The following is a 17,170-nucleotide window of genomic DNA, read 5'->3' on the forward strand; positions in this document are numbered from 1 at the left end:
CAAAACATGGGAAGGTGGGACAGAGCCGACAAGCTCCCACTGGGGCCTGGCAGGCCTTGATCGCTGACGACCCCACTGCCTAGAACAGTGCCTGGCAGGTGCTTAATAAATATATCAGTGTCTTGTAAATGCATTAGCACCTAATTATATTTGTAATATGTACTTTGACGTAAAAGTATATACTAACCGTTGTTTGTCAGAGGAGTTGGTGGGAGTTGAGGTGGTAAAGTAGGGTTGGGTCATGTAGCAAAGGAGCTGATGTACCTTGCTCTGGGGAATGGACTTGGACCTTGGATGTCCTGGGAAGCCATGGGAGCTTTCAAGCAAGGGGTGACATCAATTAAATGTGTGCTTTAGTTGGGGCGCCTAGGTGGCGCAGTCAGTTGAGTGGCTGGCTCTTTGTCACGATCTCAGGATCCTGGGCGCCAGCCCCGCGTTGGGCCCCATGCTCAGCGCAGTCTGCTTCAGGATTCTCTCACTCTCTCCCTCTGCCACTCGCCCAGCTCACTTGTACTCTCTCTCTCCCTAAATTAAATCTTAAAAAAATGGCAATAGAACTTCCTATTTTGTTGTGGTCCTTTCTAAAAATATTTCTTACTGTAAAAGTAGTGCATACTCATTTCCTGGAATTCATCAAGTATTGGAAGAAAGGTATACTAATCCAGCAATAACCAGCACCAACATTTTGGTATACTAATTCCTGGTGTTTTTTGAAATACACATTTTATACACATAATATATTTTACATAGTTGCAATCATAATGTATATCCAATTGTGTGTCTACTCATGAGCGTTTACATTATACATTATGTGTTCTGCATGTTATTAAAATTTTCACTAAAATCATTTCTGTAAATTTATTAAAACTTATAAAATCAGGTTATACAGATTACAAAATCTTGTTTTGTCTTACTAGTTTGTGTGTGTGTGTGTTTGACAATTTATGTTCATAATTCATTCTGGTAATACTGTTATGATCTACCAAGCTCAATTTATTCCTTGAGAATCTGGCAATAAGTGTTATGCACTATTTCCATCTCTGGGTCTTATTCAGTGTGTTTAGAATTGTCAGATCATCTTTAGCTAGATACTAACATTGTAATATTTATTAAGCCCTCTTCCTCCGTCTCTTTTTTCACCGAAGAGTTTGAGACATATATTGGCATAATTTATACATACATATAATATAGTCAGTTTAGCCAGTCTTTATTTTTTTGGAAAATGAGTCTTTTGATATTTCCAATTTATTTTCTTTTAGGAATTTCTAACCACACACACAAAAATAAAAGTTTATTTGCTGTTTATTCCAACGGTTGAAAATAAAAATAGTTTTCTCTGACTTTTTACTGTCAGACTTCGAGGCAGTCAGTGCTTTTCAACTAAATGTTTATTTGTTGGATCTGATGTAGCAGTATTAAAGAAAAATGTTTTAATATTAAGTCTCAAACTCTGGAAGCCTTCTATTAAAGTAAGCTGAATATGGGAAAATCAGATTTATTTTCATATTTCATATTGCCATTCTTGCGTTTTGTGATCTGTGCTGTTCATTTTCACAATCTAATCTTAAATCTTTTCTGATATATTCACGTCTTTGAATGTTACTGGTTTTCATATATATTTGTTTACAAAGAGAATTTACTTTTCTTGTGGTCTTCTACTTCTTGGTCTTTTGTCTTAATGATTATATTAACTCCGTAAGTAGAGATTGGCAATATTTTTTTGGAAAAGGCCGGATAGTAAGTATTTTATGTTCTGTAGACCATAGGGCTGAGTGTTGTTGCAACCACTCAGCTCTGCTTCTTTAATGCAAAAGCAACCATAGATGAAATGGGAACAAATGAGCATTGGCTGATACACAGTATAATTTTCATTTGCAAATACAGGCAGCTGTATTTGTGTTCTGCAGTAATAGGTAACAGGGACAAAACAAAGACATCAGGATAAAATATGAGTAATTTATTAAAAATGCTTTTTCTTTTGTATTATTTTAGTTTATTTTAGCTAAGAATGAATGCATTTATTACTCCATTTTTAATAGCAGAAGCATTCGGTTTAAGTGCCCTTATATAAACATCTTTATCCATTAGCCTGTTGTATTTTTTTCTGTCTTGGATTTTTAACCAGCATGGGTTGTTGGAACACAGCAGTTAATTTCAAACTACATCAAAAATTGACTCATTGTTTTGGGTATTTTTTTTAACCAAATGTACATTCATACTTCACCAAATTAAGTCATCGGTAAAGAAATTAGCATTAATAGCCCCGTCCTATAATGGATTGGGATTTGGATCAAGTATTGATTGTGGCAACCATAGTGTACCATTACTCTTGTATTCTGGCCATTTGTACACCTGAGCACTTTTCCAAGAACGTGAACTCAATTGGAGATGTATAAACCTTTCTGCAGATTTCCCTCGTGATACTTTGTAGCTCTCAGAGATCACATTTTCTGAATGTTATATCTAATTGCTACAAGTGGTCTGCACTCTCATTAGAGACAAAGCAAGCTTTCTCAGAAACAATGAATACATATGTACACATTCAACTTTCCAAGTTCACACTAAAAATTCTGATGATGAAAATTATTTTCTATTCTCTCTCTTAAGCTTTAAGATAAGAAAGGGTATATTTCATTTTATCTTCTCTGATGGCTAATACTTTAAAATACCCCCATTCTTGGGGCGCCTGCGTGGCTCAGTTGGTTAAGCATCTGCTTCGGCTCCAGTCATGATCCCAGGGTCCCGGGATCGAGTCCCGCATTGGGCTCCCTGCTCAGCGGGGAGCCTGCTTTTGCTTGTACGTGTGCGCATGCACGCTCTCTCAAATAAGTAAATAAAATCTTGGGAAAAAAATACCCCCATTCTTCATCAGGTTTTGTATGTTATATATTTCTGTGTATTTTTGTATTATTCTCTATATTTCTCTTGTTTTGGAAACTAAGAAACATTTTCTACCATTTACCTCCGGGAAAATGTAATGTTCTTTGTGGGTTAGGATGCATTGTTGTAGGGTTATACTTTCAAACTGAGAAACTTCATAAGCTGGTCCTAACCTACTACCTACCTGTCTTGTCCCCTCCTTGCCCTGTACTCCAGGCATCACAGGTATGCATTGCATTCAAGACTTCACTCAACCTTGTACCACCCTAACTTTGCTGTCTGGAAAATGGTCATGAATGTGTTCTCTGAGGCTCGAGTTAGGGTTGCTTTCTTTCATACCTTCCCAGGCAGAGTTACCTGCTTACTCTACTAACATTGCCTTTTCCTCACTGAACTATGACTTCATCATCTTTAGTTACCAGTCCCATCACAGACACCACTTTTCCCCTTTTACAGTGCCCTGTGACAAACACATCAAGCCCATAATAATTACATGTTGACCTGAAGGAACACCTAGAAAAAGGAAAGGCACTGATCATTGTAGACTCTCTAATCATACTTTCTTTCTTTATCTTTAGGTATTCTTGAAGTTTTACACTGTGTGTTGGTAGAAAGTCCAGAAGCTCTAAATATTATTAAGGAAGGACACATTAAATCCATAATCTCACTTTTAGACAAGCATGGAAGAAACCATAAGGTAAGGGAACGAATGTATTGCCATGGATGAATTCTGGGATAATTTTATTTATTTATTTATTTATTTATTTATTTATTTATTTATTTATTTATAAAGAGTTTGGGTTTATTCTGATTGTTATGGGAAACTGATGAAGAATTTTTTTTTTTAAGATTTTATTTATTTATTTGACAGAGACATAGCGAGAGAGGGAACACAAGCAGGGGGAGTGGGAGAGGGAGAAGCAGGCATCCCGCTGAGCAGGGAGCCCGATGTGGGACTTGATCCCAGAACCCTGGGATCGCGACCTGAGCCGAAGGCAGACGCTTAACGACTGAGCCACCCAGGCACCCCTGGGATAATTTTAAATATATTTTTAAAATAAGATAACTTTTAAAAGGTGTGTCAAATGTGTCATGAGTGTTTCTCATTTCTTAATTACAATCAGGTGATGCTGTTTGGTGCTTATTTGTAGCACCCTTGAGACACTGAGCAATTATCAGTTTGTATGTAAGAGAAACTTGGAAGATATGTGACCTCGTGGCTGTCATGTTCACATGGCTAGGTCCGAGGGAACGTGTTCACATTCACGAGAAGTGTGGGGATACTCAAATATGAATAAGGGAATTAGTCGGCTGGAAGTGCTTTCTCTCTTCAGGTTCTGGATGTCTTGTGCTCTCTCTGTGTCTGCCATGGAGTTGCAGTCCGTTCTAACCAGCATCTCATCTGTGACAACCTGCTGCCAGGAAGAGACCTACTATTACAGACACGTCTTGTGAACCATGTCAGCAGGTAGACTCAGATAGACACTGTCACCAAATAGGTGGCGTAATAAGGAATTCATGTTCTGGCTCTGTAGTTAAGGCATCCTGTGGTCTGCTTGTTTTATTAGGATATTTTACATATTACCCCAGCGAATAGTGTAGTTTTTCTATAAGTTGGATGGAATAATAATAATAATAGGTGAACCAAACAGGATGTGCTTTTATCACAAGGCTGTAAGCTTTCATAGTCACATTCGTATGAGTTTGGCTTATCACTGACCTCTTCAGGAGCAGGGTGACAATTCTACAGGGATACAGTTATATGTAATTATGTTTTGTGCTTTCTTAGAATATAAGTAAAAACGCTACCCTTCAATGCCAACTTCAAAGTGGCTACTATGTATAATAAAAAAGTTGAATCAGAATGTCTAAGATATAATAAATTCCATAAAACAATAAAACTACATTTTTGGTTAGATAGCCCTTCCAAGGTATCAGACGTTCCTTGAGTACTGTGTGCCCGCCGCTATTCTCTGTGCTTTCCATGTATCCTACACTGTGTTTGCACTGGGTTCAACTAGTCCAACTAGGTACTATTATACACATTTTAAAGATTAAAACGTTGGACTGGAAATGGAACTCAAGTCTAATGCCAGAGACTGGGCCCTTAAATACCAAGCCATGCTGCCTTCCTTATACCAAGTAGTATAATAAAAATAATACAGCTTACCATTGAGAAAATATTCTGCGTGATAGTAATAATTTTGAATATATTATATCTCGCAGCTATCCAGGAAGTAATCACTACCTTACCCTGTTTTAAACAAAAATGTAGGGTTTGGTGTATATTTCTATATTGTGTTTTTTTAACAGGATTGATTTATGACTTCCTGAATGGCTCTTTGTATAACAGACGTGCTGTTTTTGAGTGGTATTTCCTGAGACCTTCACTAATCCTAAGCATTAACATAGAGTCTAAGTCCCTTAGAAGTGGAATTAAATACAACTACCTAGAAATTCTTCTGCCCTCAGAGAGGCATTGAGAACAACAAAGCTGCTTATCACCCTGGTTCCTTTACTAATAACATGGCTCTTCAGCCTTGTACCTTACCTGACCCACAGCTTAGTTAGGAAAATGTCTGCATGTCCTGAATTAATGATAACTCCATGAATTCTAAGGGCCCTTAAACATGATCAATGGTATAAAATATGCTGAAAAGCAATTCAGAAAAAATCATCTTAGGTCCCTGAGGGACACTGCCAAGTAATCGGAAAAGCAGACACCTGCCACTGAATGTTAACCGTAGGCTGGCTGTCACCGCCTACTGCCTCAGTGACTTAGTAATTTTGAGTACTGAAGGAAAACAGAGATTTAATATGTTGCATTTTGGAGAAACAGGACCGGTGTTCGAAATAGACATAAATGAACACAACAGGAGGTTTGTCCAGAGTTTCTCATGTGCTCTTCCTATCTCTTTAAAGCATGAGACCCAATATTTTTCTGGGCGTCAGCGAAGGGTCGGCTCAGTATAAGAAGTGGTACTATGAACTGATGGTGGACCACACGGAGCCGTTCGTGACCGCTGAAGCCACCCACCTGCGGGTGGGCTGGGCTTCCACCGAAGGGTACTCTCCCTACCCGGGAGGCGGTGAGGAATGGGGTGGAAACGGAGTTGGAGACGATCTCTTTTCCTACGGATTCGATGGCCTTCATCTCTGGTCAGGTCAGCACCATCTGCATCTTTCCCTGCGTGTGCGAAGGAAATCTGTTGCCCTTTGTCTGTGTTTCCAAAAGCTATCTGCGCTACGTATATTCAGATACATTTATTCTTCAGAAATTTACCATGGAAACAATGAGTGAGAATGTTAAGTAAAAAGCAGAATTTCACTATGGGAAAAACAAAACTGTTACAATTATGGTACATTTCCAAAAGACTGTATTGTTGATGAACAGTATGTTTGAAAAGTGGCATTTTGATTCATAATAAACTGCAAAAACAAAAACAAAAACAAAACACACCAAATTTGTGTGTTTCCTACTTACTTGAACAGGTGTGTGTGAAACTTTAGCTTCTAATATAAACACCAAAAAGCAGATCCTGGAAAATAATTGGAAGAAATAGATTAAGTTCCATCTCCTGGTAGATAACGTAACATTGGGAATTGGTCATTTGTGATGTGTGTTGTGAAGTGTCAGTTTATTATCAGATGACACTTTATGTGGAACTGTTTAAAAGTAAGTGTGTAGTTCATTTCACCAGCCATCAACCTGAACTTTGATAGTTGAGTATATATTAAGAATGAGTGATAGATGTAAAAATCATATCCTTTTCTCTAATTTAATAGAAGGTGCATTTTAGTTGGCTCCATTTAAAAGCTTAGTTCTTTTTTTTTCTTTTTAATTTTATTTTATTATGTTATGTTAGTCACCATACAATACATCATTAGTTTTTGATGTAATGATCCACGCTTCATTGTTTTCATATAACACCCAGTGCTCCATGTAGTACGTGCCCTCTTTAATACTCATCACTGGGCTAACCCATCCCCCCACCCCCCTCCCCTCTGACACCCTCAGTTTGTTTCTCAGAGTCCATAATCTCGATGTAGCTGTTTCTTAGAAACTGGAATTCATCTGGATTCTGCAGACATATGCTTGTGCTCATAAAACTGCTTTAGAATACAGTTCTCATATTATTTTGTAACATATTAAGGATAGAGAAAATATGGAAAATATATGTATTTTTACATATAAAAACCTGAAATCTGTCTCTTAGGGGGTACAAGAGATATTTGTTAATGTTTTAGAGGTCTGATAGCTTATGAACATTTTAAAAGTTAAATTGAATTAAATCTAAGAGTTTAGTGATGGGTTTATAAATAAAAGCACTTCATGTCGTTGTATTTTATCATTAATATTCACCAAATTTTTCCTTTATTCAGTGCTAGTAGCTAAGTAGTCAGGAAGAGATGAGGCTCCATTTTGGATATTTCATCTAGCCACGGGGACATGTAGTTGGGGTCCAGGTAGGAGGGTGGTGTGTCTTATACACGCTGTACTCTTCTGGCCAGACCAGAGTCAGAGAGCCTGTTCCCACAGTACAATTTTCCTACTGACTGAACAAAGGCAATGCTTTCCTAGTTTTAGATTCGTAGTCAACAAAGACAAAGCTAAATCAGTTGGCTTTTGACTGATTTACCAAGGTCAGAGTCATAGTAATTCAGATAATTTTCTTAGGGGTCACTCTTCTGTTCTTTTTCTTTTTAATAAAGTAGAATTTAAATTTGTGATTTCTGCTATAGAGCACATTCTTTACCACTTAACCTGCTGTAATTTAAGGGTGGTGATGTTTTTTGGAACAAGAACTGGGCTCATGAGCACAAGTTTTGAGCTTTGTCTTCACTTATTCTTTCCAATTTAAACTTTGCACAGTGTTGCTACATTGTCCTCTCTGCGAATGCAGAACTGGATTTTGGGCATCCAAGTTCCAAGTGTTTGTAAGGGAGGGCCAAAAGTGTGAAAAATCTTGGTGCTTTGAGAGCATTTAAATATGGAAGTGTGGAAGAATGTCCTAGAACAGTAGAATAGAAAGATGGGTACAGATTTCTAATCCAGGAATGATAAATCACACTGCTGCTGTCTTCCTTTTTTTTCTTTTTTTTTAAAGATTTTATTTATTTATTTGACAGAGACAGAGATAGCGAGAGCAGGAACACAAGCAGCGGGAGTGGGAGAGGGAGAGCAGGCTTCCCGCTGAGCAGGGAGCCCGATGTGGGGCTCGATCCCAGGACCCTGGGATCATGACCTGAGCCAAAGGCAGACGCTTAACGAGTGAGCCACCCAGGCGCCCTGCTGCTGTCTTCCTTTATGGCTAGTACAGAGAACAGGAATGTAGTTGTCATCTGGATGTGATAGGTTTGCATAAATGTGACCTGAAAATGCTTCTAAGTGGATTCAACGGTGTGCGCGTACCACTGAAATTGTGGTCCTGAGGTTGTTCACTAGTGATCCTCTCTGTCTTAGCTGTTTGTTTCAGGCATCACAAGAGAGTTTGCCATGGTGGTTTTTAGTCCTTAGCATTAGCATAATAATATCCCTCAGACTGAGCAATATATTTGGAGTATATAAATATCTGTATAATAACATTTTTATTAGCTATAGTTCTTGATACAAACAAGGGTATAGACCTTTTTATGTGAGTTGCATTGCTTTTATATGATTTTTTTAAAAAGCCATCTTTATTCAGAGAATTTTAGAAGTACTACTTGATAATGAATTTATTGCTTGCAGATTTGAATATTGATAAAATAAAACATTGACACATTTTAAAAAGTAGATATGCTCTACCACTGGCATTTCAGATATGCTGTTGGTAAAAATTTTGGCATGCTAGAAATTTTAAAAAGATCTTATAAAAATGCAAATCTTGTATCGTGAAATCTATCTCTGTCTTTGCTCAAATTGAGAAATTTTGTATGCATTTGTGAGCATGTGTTTGAGAGAGCCTTACCTTCATGTCTTCCAGTGTGTCCACAGAGACTAATTAGCAAAGGAGTTTTGACATAGTCAAGAATGAGCATAGGCCACAGGTTGGCCGGGGCAAGAAATGACATTTATCAAATAATCCTTGTCATGCCTCAACTCGTATCCTGCTGTTCTCAGGAAGCCAACCAAGATCTTGTGTGAAATAAACTGTAAAGCAAACCAGTTGGCATGCATTTGCCTCTTAGCAAACAATGCACGAATGAACACATTTTCTGCTTTCCTTATCCCTATTATTTTTATTTTATAAAACAAAGGGGACTGAATATTTGGAAAGGGTCCTGACATGCAAGTCCTGCTGTGTCCGAGACTCTGTGTTCTTTTAAACCATTAATTTAATCATCATAACGACTCTGCAAGGTGATGGCATTTGGCTTCCAAGAAATCAAGGTTTAGAGAAGTTATGTAATTTGCTGATGGTCATACAAGTAGTAGGTGGTAAAGCATCTGTTGGAACTCAAGTCTCTCCCTCAAGATTTCTCTTTGACATCATTATATTATCAGCTTCAGCTGATCTGTGCATCAGATGCCATCCTTCTCCAAGCAGAAGTTCCTCTGCATATCAGAAGGTCCATTTTACAATAAAGAGAGCAGCATGGCTCCTGAAAAAAAAAAAAAAAAAAGAGTTTTTGGACAAAGGATTTAACACATAGCATTAATATGCATTCAAGATTTATTCTCTTCCAGTATTGTGCATTGATTTGTCAGTACCTACTCAAATCTTTGCCTCTGAAGATGATTCTGTGAGGAAAAAAAAAAATCACCATCCTTACTGTTTTTCCTCTATAGGCTGTATTGCTCGTACTGTAAGCTCACCAAACCAGCATCTGCTGAGAACTGATGACGTCATCAGTTGCTGTCTAGATCTGAGTGCCCCGAGCATCTCGTTCCGAATTAACGGACAACCTGTTCAAGGAATGTTTGAGAATTTCAACATTGATGGCCTCTTCTTTCCAGTTGTTAGTTTCTCTGCAGGAATAAAGTTAGTATTTCTATGTGTTGTGGTCTGTGTCCCTTCTGATTTCTTATACTTTCACAGAAGACTTGGCACTGCCATGCCCCATGCACTGCTAACCTTCTACCTCACTCCTGGGCATCTGTGCCCAGGGCATTTCTTTGGAGGTAGAGGTAAGATTCACCCAAGAGAGGCATCTTGGGAGGCTGAATACTTTGTCCACCTGTTCTAGCATTTAGACGGCGCAGTCTGCTAACCCTACCCCAAATCTGTGCACGGGTATTAGGTATTTCTCCTATAGGAATATGATGCATGTGCTTTTGCTATTTCTCCAGTGAGTGATAAGTTTTCTTGGATCCATCAATGTAATGTAATCAGCTTGTCCTCTCATCCTGTTTTACCTTTTGTGCTTAGAGGCTCTTAGACTCCAAGGTGCCCACACTCTGATGGTACTCAGGGGAAAGTGTGGCTTCTGATAAAGTTAATTTTGTGCTAATCATTTATTCCGTGTGTTTTGTTGATTGGGGAACTTTCAGTATACCAGAGCTATACCTGATCCTGACATGCATCCTTTTTAGGGTACGCTTTCTGCTCGGGGGGAGACACGGAGAATTTAAATTCCTCCCGCCACCTGGGTATGCTCCTTGTTATGAAGCTGTTCTGCCGAAAGAAAAGTTGAAAGTGGAGCACAGCCGAGAGTACAAACAAGAAAGAACTTACACACGAGACCTCCTGGGCCCCACAGTCTCCCTGACGCAGGCCGCCTTCACGCCGATCCCTGTGGATACCAGCCAGGTACCCAGAGCACCTACTGTCGTCCTCTTGTGCTGTTGTTCTGATGGGCAGTGGCTTTTGGACTCTTTTAACCACGGCCCAAGGAACACATCTGACAGTCATACAGTTTATATGCAGAATCAAAGTTTCGTAAAATAATGCTTACCTTTGTCAGAGCCACTCACCTATTTTGTAGTCAATTCTATTCTGTTTTTTAAAGAGTGATCTCAAGCCACTACACTGATTTCATGAGCACTGACCCAATTGTGGGTCACAATTGGAGGTAATGCATACTAATTTTTGGGTGCAGTTTTTACATACAGTGGATGTGGAGTTTAGTTCTTCAGTCACCTAGATACACTATTATTTTGAAGCAATTTAACTGACCTTTATCTTAAGTAGAGATTGAGATCCTGGACTCTAGAGTCAGAGTGCTTTGGGTCAGTTGCCTACTTGGGGACCTTGAGGAAGTCGCTCCTCTTGTGAATTGGGATGCTAAGAGTATGTTTGACAGAGTTAATAAATAACACATTAGCACGATACTTTGCAAACAGGCACCCAAGAAATGTGAGTCCTTATTCTTTTCTGTTTCATAGATGTGAACACATCTTGACACTGACAATGAATTAAATAAATAATTGCTTTATCTTGATGCTAAAGTAACTTCAGTAAGGTTGGTTATGCAAAGTTTGTTTGTGAAGATCCATGAGATTGCCTCTAAAGTCTGAAGTAGAGTTAATACCAGGCCTCAGAAGGTTCAGTTGTTGAGCAAATACTTGTTTAGCACCTTGAATCCTGTTTTCTGTCTCATCATGCTGGCCTTTAAATTATTGAGTGCAAGAAGCAAGCTTTGTTCGTGGCTGAAATTCAGTGTGGTGTTCCTTGCTGCAGGATGGCAGGGTATGTGTGGTGCTACCAAAGTTTAGTAGTAAACATCCATCCAGGGGTGGATGATTGGATTACGCAGTGGGAGCGCATTGAGAATTTCCTATGACATAGATTATCTCCACCGTTGTGGGGAAAGGGAGCAGTGACAGCCTGCTCCCTGGGGAAACTGTCTCATCAGTGAACGTTGTAGGCAGTCACCTGCTCTGTGTTTGTGGAGGGACTGGCTCTGGGGTGACACCTAAGTGCATTGCCAAACACCAACAACCAACCCCTGACCTTGAAAACCATTCATGTTCTTTTTGAAGAGGTCATTAAACTTCCTCTTTTGAATGAGAACATATAAAGATTGTTTTCCCTAGAAGCTTATTCTTGGAAACCACTAGAAATAACAGAGGAGAGTAAAGGGAAAAGCATAGATCACTGCAAATATTTACAGGCTCAAAGAGCCAGTGGATTATCCTTTGGTCACTGAATTGCCTTCGTTCTGGCCTATGTGTAATGGCCAGTTAGTTTAAGAACTTTGGGGTGATTTCTCTTTTTAAGTGATGCACACTCTGGTGCTTACATCCCACATCCATGAAGGCGTTGTTCTTAATGGTGACTGTCCCCACCAATACCCGTCCTTCTTCCCAACTTTGTTCATAAATTCACTTGGAAACTAAGCTGTCCCACCAAAAAGTCCCCAAATTACCTAAACAATTTTTAGATATACCTCGTTATATTTTTATAACTACATTAGAAGGGTTGGAATCTAGTTATATTATTAACATTTTAATGGTTTACAGTGGTTTTATTTGTTTCAATTCACAGTGAGGACAGTTAGCATGGTTTTATTGCGTTTGTTTCTGATGTGTGTTTTCTTTCTTATTTTAGATCGTGTTACCTCCTCACCTAGAGAGAATAAGAGAAAAACTGGCCGAGAATATCCATGAACTCTGGGTTATGAATAAAATTGAACTTGGCTGGCAGTACGGTCCGGTACGTAATCTTGAAATTTATTTTCAGATTTGTTAATACATCTTTCTAAAAACATAACCTTTTCTCACTCATCCTGCTATATGGTGACCTGAATCAATTAGATTGATTTTTTTTTCCCCTACACATTAGTTTTTGTTCAGTTTTTCTTTACAAGAGGGAATGACATTATGGTCATGTTCGTTGAAGGATGGCTCAGTTGCCTAGACAATTGAAAAGTTGTCATTCTCGAGGCTGAGAGTTATATTTTTAAATCAAAGTTAACATATACAGACAATAGGCATTGACTTCTAAGCCCCTGAGAAAAAAAAATCTCATTGAAGTTGAAAGTGAAAGCTGAAAATGGAAAGAAATTAGTCATTTTCCTTTTCCTTTATCTGATGCTTCGCTTTTTTTAGTCTTAACTGTATGTGGCAGTCAGTACAGGTCCTGTGGGCCGAGGGCCGCAGTTGGTTTCATAGGTGGAAGACAGGCTGAGATACAGTGATTGGATATATTTCCAAATTATTATTTAAAGATCTAAGGGGGCACCTGGATGGCTCAATTGGTTAAGCATCTGACTCTTGATTTCAGGTCAGGTCATGATCTCAGGGTTGTGGGATCAAGCCCCATGTCGGGCTCCATGCTCAGTAGGGAGTTTGCTTGAAATTCTATCTCTTCCCTCTCCCTCTGTCCCCCCCTCCCCGACACCGCACCATGCTTGCTCTCTCACTGTCTCTCAAATAAATAAATAAATAAAATCTTCAAAAAAAATAAAGATCTTAGTTTACGGTTTGTCAATAAAATTTTTTTTTTTTAAAGATTTTATTTATTTATTTGATAGAGAGAGACAGCGAGAGAGAGAACACAAGCAGGGGGAGTGGGAGAGGGAGAAGCAGGCTTCCCGCGGAGCAGGGAGCCCGATGTGGGGCTTGATCCCAGGACCCTGGGATCATGACCTGAGCCGAAGGCAGACGCTTAACCGACTGAGCCACCCAAGCGCCCCAATAAAATTTATATTAAAAAATTTCCTATGTAATTCAGTGTATCATATACCTATTTTTGGCAGGACTGTGGCAATACTTTTATTTTTATAATATTATTAGTCTAGGTATCCCAAAGTTTATAACACTTTCTTATATTTGACTGAATGTAGAAATGAGTGCATTCACCCTGTCATAGTTTATTGCATTGAGCTTTAAATAAAGAACATTTTTTATAGTGTTAGTGGTGAATACCATATGATACCCCACACTACTTCCTCATGTTTATATATTTATTTAGAGCTTCCCATTTTCACATACACTCTCTCAGCTTATTGGGTTAAATTTTCATAATAGCACACAGGGCTGTTATTTCAGTTTTGCTGGTGATGACATTTCTGAGAGTTGGGCCTTGACAGTCACAGAGCTCATGAGGAGCTAGGACTGGGATCCAGATTTTCTAGCTTTTACTCTAGAACTGTTTTCACTGTAAGACTTGCCAATGCTCTTAGAGTGGCTGAGGTAGGAGACAGCAAGAGTTTCACAAATGTGTGCCTGGCAGTGGGGAAGGGGAAACATGATTGCGAGACATGTTTTAGAGTTCACGTTTGGGGTGTGGGGAATAGAGGGAAGGAAATCTGCGCAAGTTTCTGGTTTTTGCTTGGACACCTGAGAGGACAGTGGTGTCCGTGATTCTCCCATGTAGAGAAGAGAGGCGAAGTGGACATTACATAAATGGGGAGTAGATTATTTCAGGACTTGGACACCTTCATTTCTGCTTTGATGTTTAGAATTCAGAGTGAAATTTTGTAATTCTATATTTCATGTATGGATCTACCCATTTAATTAAGTATGTATGATACATGCTTTTGTGTAAGTCCTGTTCAATTGTAAAGATCACCAGGAAGAAGAAATAATATGTTATTTTTAACTTAGCAATGACCTGAAGAGTTTTAAAAAGTTCTTGCAGGGTGCCTGGGTGGCTCAGTCGTTAAGCATCTGCCTTCAGCTCAGGTCATGGTTCCAGGGTCCTGGGATCAAGCCCCACATCAGGCTCCCTGCTCAGTGGGAAGCCTGCTTCTCTCTTCCCCGCTTCCCCACTTGTGTTCCCTCTCTCGCTGTGTCTCTCTCTGTCTAATAAATAAATAAAATCTTTAAAAAAAATAAAAAAATAAGAAATAAAAATAAAAAAGTCCTTGCTTAGGTTTGCATACTTTTTAGGTGGCATTTCTAGAACCTGGAAATTATTCTCATGGAGTAATTTTGTACCCCAACAGCACATGGCTGTCATCTAGGAGCTACCACATGGTAATGCTGTGTCATTTAGGACTCCAAGAAGATAATCTATCTACTAGTGCAAGGATCTAGAACATCTTTCTCATTAATTCATTCCTAAAATCTTGGATTTTGTTTACTCTGATGGCTAATACACACTTTCAAGGATTAGTATGAAAAGTGCCTGAATGAGGCTAACTGATTTTGTTAAGGTAAGGGAATAATTTGCAATATCTGCAAGTTACAGGGGGTGAAATGCATAGCTGGAACCCCTGCAAAGACTTTAGATCAGTCACATTGTCGATGGACATCTCTAGTCTGTTTGGCTCTAAACACGTAAGATTACTACACATTAAAACTAAGTCAACACTACACCTTTCTTACGTAGACTTCATTTCAATACATGAAACATTTGTTGAGTGCCTGCCATGTATTAGGCATGTTCTAGGTGCTGGGAATACATCAAAGAAGAAAAGAGAACAAAATCCCTCTTTTTTTGGTCTTACATTTTAGTGCTAGGAGATAGACCCTAAACCAGTAAGTGTCTGGTTCTGCCAGCAGGTGGAATTTGTTACGGAAGAAAATGAAAGTGTAGGGTGAGTGGGCAGTTGGCCATATTGGGAAGGGGGACAGGATGAACCTGGTTGAGGAAGTAAGATTTAAGCAAATGCTGGAGGGGCTGGGGGGTGAGCATGTGGGTGTCAGGGTAGAGCAGGCATGGGCCCTGGGGCCAGGAACTGTACCGAACAGAACGGGGCCCAGATAATGCCAGGTTTTACCACTGACCGCAAATGTTAGCATGCCTAGGCTTAACAGGGACAGCTTTGCTGGGGTGATAAGCTGAACCATCCTTCTTGCTTTTCCCCTTCATTTTCCTGCCACGCAGTTGGGTTGCCATTGCTGGTGTCTGAAATTGGAGATTTTTATTATGAGGATTTTCTGTCCTGTTTCAGGTTAGAGATGACAATAAGAGACAACACCCATGTCTGGTGGAATTCTCCAAGCTGCCTGAACAGGAACGCAATTACAACTTACAGATGTCGCTTGAGACCCTGAAGTGAGTTTCTTACCTTTTCCTATTTTCTGATCTGCCTGACCTGAAACAAACAAGGTATCAATACACTTTACTTCAGTTAGAATTAAATTAATTAACTCAGAACTTTTCATAATCACAGGTGGATTGGATCAATATTTGTTGGGAATTAGACTTTTGACCCTGCTATTTTACATCTTTATGCTTTATAAAGTATTTACCAAAGAGTGTTCTATGGATATTTTGGGTATTACAGAATACGAGGGTTCTGTGATCAGGTACAGTGCTATTTGCTGTGTGGGCCAGGGACCAGGTCTGTTCACAAATTGCTTTTGATTTGTGACAACATAAGTAAAGATACTAATAGTAAGTGTTGAGAAACTTTTATACCAATTTAAGGGAACAATTTTATGTCTTATTGTATCTCATAATTTATAAATTGTAGGCTTATATTTTATATGTCTTCATTTAAAAATTTTAATTTTCTCTAACAAGTTTTATTGTATTTTATCAGAGAATCAGACCACAATAGGCTGGAAATTAAAAGAAAATTGGCCCTTCATCACAGATAGTTTGAGAAACACTGCTCTAATATATTTTAAAGATGCTGAGTTAAAATAATTGTTTATTTTACTGATGGATTTTTTAGTGCTGTGAATCTCTAAAATGGGATGGAATCCATTTACCACCTTTTTTTTTTTTCTTCCAGAGAGTACCTTGTTTTTACCATACCATCTTATTTTTTTTGGGAGGGGGCGCGTTTGCCTGCCCGAGGAATGATCGCACGTTGAAAAAAGCTGCCTTAGGCAATTTGCATGTTATCTTTAAAGGCAGATTTGCTTTTCAGTGACACTGTCAATTGTGTTCAGGAAATTTGCCACTTACCATTGCAAATGAAAGAATGAGGTGGGGTAAAATAAAGGAAGGAAAGTAATTTTAAATTTTAATATAAAAAGTTTATAAAAGGGGTGCCTAGGTGGCGCAGTCAGTTAAGCATCTGACTCTTGATTTTGGCTCAGGTCATGATCTCAGGACATGGAGCCTGCATGAGATTCTCTCCCTCTCCGTCTGCCCCTACTCTTGCTCTCTCTCCCTCTCAAAAGAAAAGGAAAGTTCAGAAAATATTTTTAAGAAGCTATAATGTTTCTTTAATTCGTTTCCTATCCTTGGTGGCCTCTAGAACCAGATTTATTCAAATAGGTCACTTACCCTAATGCATGTTTGTATTAGGCTTATATACTTGTGAACATTTTTGTTTGTTTCAGTTTTGTTAAGAGTAAGGAGTTACTTCCTTGAAGTGATTTTACCAAGGACCCAGATCATAAAACTTCATCATTGTGTCAAACTCTAGGTTTTGGGTTCAGGGGTATTTCTTCAAAGATGTGATTGTAATAATTATTACAGAAATTAACATATTGGGCATAGAGTGAGTTTAGGTTCTACTA

General features: G+C 38.8%; 1 protein-coding gene across 3 annotated transcripts in view; it reads left to right on the plus strand.

Annotated features, from left to right (window-relative positions):
- RYR2 (ryanodine receptor 2) overlaps positions 1-17,170 on the plus strand; it is a 731,966-nt gene that overhangs the window by 412,851 nt on the left and 301,945 nt on the right. For all 3 annotated transcript variants that reach the window (XM_078077755.1, XM_078077754.1, XM_078077753.1), the window contains 7 exons: positions 3,459-3,577; positions 4,215-4,348; positions 5,803-6,044; positions 9,653-9,845; positions 10,397-10,613; positions 12,354-12,458; positions 15,646-15,749. In XM_078077755.1, the coding sequence (XP_077933881.1) occupies positions 3,459-3,577; positions 4,215-4,348; positions 5,803-6,044; positions 9,653-9,845; positions 10,397-10,613; positions 12,354-12,458; positions 15,646-15,749 (1,114 nt within the window). The remainder of the gene's footprint in view (positions 1-3,458; positions 3,578-4,214; positions 4,349-5,802; positions 6,045-9,652; positions 9,846-10,396; positions 10,614-12,353; positions 12,459-15,645; positions 15,750-17,170) is intronic.

The sequence above is a fragment of the Halichoerus grypus genome, chromosome 7 (genome assembly GCF_964656455.1).
Source record: "Halichoerus grypus chromosome 7, mHalGry1.hap1.1, whole genome shotgun sequence".
Classification (NCBI taxonomy): Eukaryota; Metazoa; Chordata; class Mammalia; order Carnivora; family Phocidae; genus Halichoerus; species Halichoerus grypus.